At 55.1% G+C, this 5,068-nt stretch overlaps 1 protein-coding gene across 1 annotated transcript in view; it reads right to left on the reverse strand.

Moving 5' to 3' along the window:
- Positions 1-225: 225 nt before the first annotated feature.
- Positions 226-5,068, reverse strand: part of ZNF517 (zinc finger protein 517) — a 6,866-nt gene continuing 2,023 nt past the window's right edge. The window contains exons 3-6 of the mRNA XM_012648022.1: positions 4,019-4,098; positions 3,140-3,266; positions 2,647-2,760; positions 226-1,773 (exon numbers count right to left, since the gene is read on the reverse strand). Of these exons, the coding sequence (XP_012503476.1) occupies positions 557-1,773; positions 2,647-2,760; positions 3,140-3,266; positions 4,019-4,051 (1,491 nt within the window). The 5' untranslated portion in view covers positions 4,052-4,098 and the 3' untranslated portion in view covers positions 226-556. The remainder of the gene's footprint in view (positions 1,774-2,646; positions 2,761-3,139; positions 3,267-4,018; positions 4,099-5,068) is intronic.

Raw genomic sequence — 5,068 nt, forward strand, 5'->3', positions numbered from 1 at the left:
GCTGAGGTGGGAGGGTCTCTTGAACTCGGGAGTTGAGACCAGCCTGAGAAACACTGAGACCTCACCTCTACTAAAAATAGAAAAATTAACTGGGTGCAGTGGCATGCGCCCAGCTACTTGGGAGGCTGAGGCAGGAGGATCACTTGAGCCCAGGAGTTTGAGGTTGCAGTGAGCTATGATGACGCCACTACAACTCTAGCCAGGGTGAAAGAGTGAGACTCTGTCTCAAAAAAGAAAGAAAAATACCCCACTCACAATCTCTGTTTGGTTTGCTGAAGCCTGTGTGTGCATCAGGACAGACTTATCTGGGCTCAGAAAGCTGCTGTCCTGGCACACCCACACGCAGCCTCACCACTCTCTGGCTGAGGGCTGGTGGGGACTCACTCCAGGCACACCCTCCTCCCTGTCCTGCTCATCTCCCTCTGTGCTCCTTATGCTCGACCCTGGGACAGACCCTCCCTGGCCCCTTCCTTTGCTGTATCCTCAGGATGTGGGTTTACAGCTTTCTGTGCTGGGGCCCCTCTGGGGTGGGTAGATCTTCAGCCGGTTGTAACCGTCAACGGGGAGTCCAGCGGGGCACCCGCCTGCCACCCCCACCCTGCCGATGCTCTCGGCCATGGATCTTCTGGTGCTGGATGAGGGTGGACAGCTGGCTACAGGCCCTCCCGCAGGCCTGGCACCTGTACGGCCTCTCGCCACTGTGGAGCCGGTAGTGCTCGTTCAGTGTGTAGCTCCTGCGGAAAGCCTTGCCACACTCCGTGCACGTGAAGGGCTTCTCCTTGGTGTGGATCTTCTGGTGCAGAGTGAGGTTGGATTTGCGACTAAAGGCCTTGCCACACTCCGAGCATTCAAACGGCTTCTCGCCCGTGTGGAGCCGCTGGTGCAGAAGGAGCAGGGAGTTGTGTCTGAAGGGCTTCTGGCACACTGAGCACTCATAGAACTTGTCCCCCGCATGGGCCTTCTGTGCCGCACCAAGCAAGGGGCTCTGACCTCCACCGTTGTCCTGGGGGCTCTCCTCAGCATGCAGCCTGTGGTGTTTCAAGAGCGACGACCCTCGGATGAAGCGCTGCCCACACCGGAGGCAGCTGTAGGGCCTCTCCCCGCTGTGGATGCGGCAGTGCTCGTTGAGGGTGAACCTGCGGCAGAAGGCCTTGCCACACTCACCGCACTCGTAGGCCTTCTCCCCTGTGTGGAACTTCTGGTGCTGCAGGAGCCGGGAGCTGCGGGTAAAGGTCTTGCCACACTCACTGCACTCATAGGGCCGCTCCCGGGTGTGGACCCGGTGGTGGGACACCAGCTGCGTGCTCTGCCGGAAGGCCTTCCCACACTCGCTGCACTGGAAGGGTTTCTCTTCAGTATGGATCAGCTGGTGCCGCAGCAGGATGGAGCTCTGCTTGAAGGCCTTCCCGCACTCGGTGCACTGGTAGGGCTTGGCCCCTGTGTGGATGATCTGGTGCCTGAGCAGCAGTGAGTTGTACTTGAACACCTTGCCGCACTCGCACCTGTAGCCTCTCTGCCCGCTGGCGGCTGAGCTCCTTGCAGGCCGGCTGCCCCATTCTTCTCGCAGAGCCCCTGGGGAGATGCTTAACTCCTCAGCCTGAGCCCAGGGGAGGAGGCGTTGTCTATCTGACCTGTCCTCAGGACTGCAATTCCGGTCAGATAGCTTGGGGTCCCTCCTGGGGAGGCACCCCCAAACTGTGCCCGACAGTCTGGCCTGTCTAGAGAGCTCCCTCTTCGGAGGAGACTCTGCCATCCCAGCCTCCATCCTGGAATCTGAGAGAATAAACAGAAAACGTAAGGACGATCTAGCCGCTACACTCACAAAAGGAACTGATTTGAAGACAGAATCTTTTCTTTTTCCAAGTCTTTTCCCCCTAGCTTTACTAAAGTATAAATGACTAAAATTATGTATATTCGAGGTGTACAATATACATCTACATTGTGAAATGATTAACACAATCAAGTAAAGACAGAACCTTTATGTCAAAGGTATACGGAGGTTTGAGAAGTTCTTGCAAGAAGTTTTAAAATCATGGTTCAGGTGAGAAAGGGGAACAAAAGGAGGGGCTAAGAAAGGCTTAAGCACCATGGGAGGCTGGCTCAGGTGGGGAGCCCACAGGGAGGCCCAAGGCCTGGCAGGAAGACCCAGATGCTAGGCATGAGGTGCCCCTCTTGCCCCACAGCCCTGTTCTTTGTTCCTCTCTCCTTCAGAGGGATCACCCGCAGTCCACTCACTCAGCAAACTTGTCAGGGGCCCTGCCTCTGCAGAACTCCAGGACTAGGGGCCTCCTCCCCATCTCAAGGTCCTCTCTGTAGCCTCTGCTGCCCTGAGCTCAGTCCCTGGCACATGGAACATGGAAACTGGGAGAAATCAAAGGAACCCAAGGGTAGTGCCTGCTGCACCCATGGACCTGGCCCCTGACACCATGGGGACACCAAGACAAAGAACTCATACACTGGGCCTTCCTACGTAAGTTAGGCTTGGGTGACCTTAGACCTACAACCACAGAGCTCCAGAGGACTTTGGCCCATTGTGAGAAGCTAAACATGCACACCTCCCATTGTGCAGGAAGCGGCCTGCATGGAGCTGCACAAAGCCCAGGCCATGCCGAGGGCTGCATGACAGGCCCTGTGCCTCACACTCACCTGTGCACAGGCTGGCCTTGGTTCCTCTCTCCTCAGCCACCTGCAGAATCAAGGCCCCTGGCTCCTCCCCTTGCTCCAAGAGGGAGATCAGTGCTGGTTTGGTGATAAGAAAGCCTGAGCACAGGGAGGGAAAGCAGCATGTGACTGGGTGCAGGGAAAGGAAGGATGCCCAGCTGCCTGCTGGAGGCCTTAGGAGCACAGAGTGCTGGGAGGGTCAGGAAAACTCACCATCCCAAGAGGGGCAGCTGGGTGGCCGAGGGGAGAGGGGCTGCCCCAGGAGAGAAACCCCAGGCAGGCCGAGGCTGGGCAGTGGATGCCCAATGGGAAGCAGGAAGGGACTCCTTGGGGAGCCTCCAACTTCCCCTCCAAACATGTTAGATTTCACATTCGTAAAGGAACCAACTCCCCAGGGCCTGGTGGACGAGGCAGGGTCATCTCTGAGCCTAACACAGAAACACCTCCCAGCCCCAGCACCGAAGGGAGAAGCCCTCACCCAGCGCGGCCAGGTTCCCATAGTTCTCCAGCATCACGTCCCTGTAGAGTGCCCGCTGATCGGGGGCCAGGCAACTCCACTCTATCCTCGTGAAGTACACAGCCACATCCTCGAACACAATGGTCTCCTGCAACCACACACCCTGCTGTCCCGGGCAGCTGAGGCCTCGGCAAGGACCCAGGAGATGGGGAGGCCACATTAGGAATATTTGGGTGATCTGTCCAGCTCTGGGGGTTGAGGCTTTTGTCCTCACTGGTCACTGCCGTATCCCTAGGGCCCAGCACAGAGGGAGCACCCCAACATTCCTCAAGAGAGTAGCCTCCTCCTCCTCCTCCTCAGCAGAAACCCCAGAAGGTAGGAAAGGGAAAGTGAAATTGGGGAAGGGAGAGAGATTCTGCTAGGAAGGGGATCTCAACCTTGGCTTCATCCCTCTTCAATGGGCCATCAGGGATTTGGGGAAGGAGCACCCCAGAGATACTAGTGGCTGAGCCTCCACACTGGGGGTCAGCGTTCTGCCCTCTGGGTCTTAGTTTCCAACACCAGCAGTGAAGTCAGCGTCAGGAGAGTGGGACTGACCACTCACACCAGGATGAAGGCAGGCACTGGGGAAGGATAGGTGCTGGCTGACCCTAGACAGATGTTCAGGGGCTACGGGGGGCCCCAGGCAGCCCACTTGTGCCCAAAGCATCAGGAAGGAGTCGACAGAGCCTCGTGTGAGGGTTGGCCATAGAGGGAGGAGGCTGCCCTCAGCTTGCAGACTCCATTCTGTGATATGGGTGGGCCTGAGGCTCCCTGGGAAGATGCTCAGGGATGAAGGGCTGAGGCTGGGGGCAAAGGCAGAATCCTGGGGCAGCAAATAGGTCCAGAGGGAGTGCTTACCTGGGGTCCAGACATTGGGAGTGCCATCACCATTCCCGGGTAGCCAGTGGGGGCGGAGCAGGTGCTAGAGATGGTGCATGCTGGGGGAACACACAGCCGTGAGTGGAAGGAGCCCAGGCCAGAGGCCCCACACCCCCAGATCCAGAAGAGAACAGGAAATGGTGAGATGCTGAGGCAAGCACATTAGCCACTTCCCTCACGTCCCGAGGAGAAGCTGCACCCAAGACCTGCTCACCCACACCGCTCACTCCTTTCAGTGTTTGCTGAATGTCATCTTCCCAGGGAGGGCTTCCAGGATACTATTTAAAACTGCTGCCTGCTGCCTCCCCTTCCACCAGAATTCCTTATTCTTTGGCTTATTTTTCTCCATAGCTCTCTGCTATCTGACATAAAACAAGTTAACTTACTTGCTTCTTATCTGCCTTCCCCCATGAGCAAGGCCTCCAGTCTCTATCCCCAGGGCCTGGCACATAGCAAATGCTTGGTAAGGATTTGTGAAATGAACAAATGGATCCCTGACATGGGTGACTCTGCGACCAATAAAACCATGTTGTGGAACACTAGAAAACATTCTTGCTATGTTACTACATGAAACAAGACTACAAGCAGAAAAATAAACCTGGCAGCATAAACCCCAGCATATTAACCCTAGTTCTTTCTGGGTCATAGAATTATGAGTAATTCTTGTTTTTTTTAATTTCTTCAAGACTTGGTTATTTGTGTACCAACACATTTTACCTTTGTGGTTGTGGAAAAATTATTTATTTATTTATTTTCTATCGATTTTATTTTTTCATTGTTATAGCCCTGACTCAAGGGAAAAGTTATTTAAAAAACAGTAAATATGGCTGGGTACGGTGGCTCACGCCTGTAATCCTAGCACTCTGGGAGGCTGAGGTGGGTGGATCGTTTGAGCTCAGGAGTTTGAGACCAGCCTGAGCAAGAGCAAGACCCCATCTCTACCAAAAATAGAAAGAAATTAATTGGACAGCTAAAAATATATAGAAAAAATTAGCTGGGCATGGTGGCGCATGCCTGTAGTCCCAGCTA

Source organism: Propithecus coquereli, unplaced genomic scaffold (genome assembly GCF_000956105.1).
Source record: "Propithecus coquereli isolate 6110/MARCELLA unplaced genomic scaffold, Pcoq_1.0 Scaffold28, whole genome shotgun sequence".
Classification (NCBI taxonomy): Eukaryota; Metazoa; Chordata; class Mammalia; order Primates; family Indriidae; genus Propithecus; species Propithecus coquereli.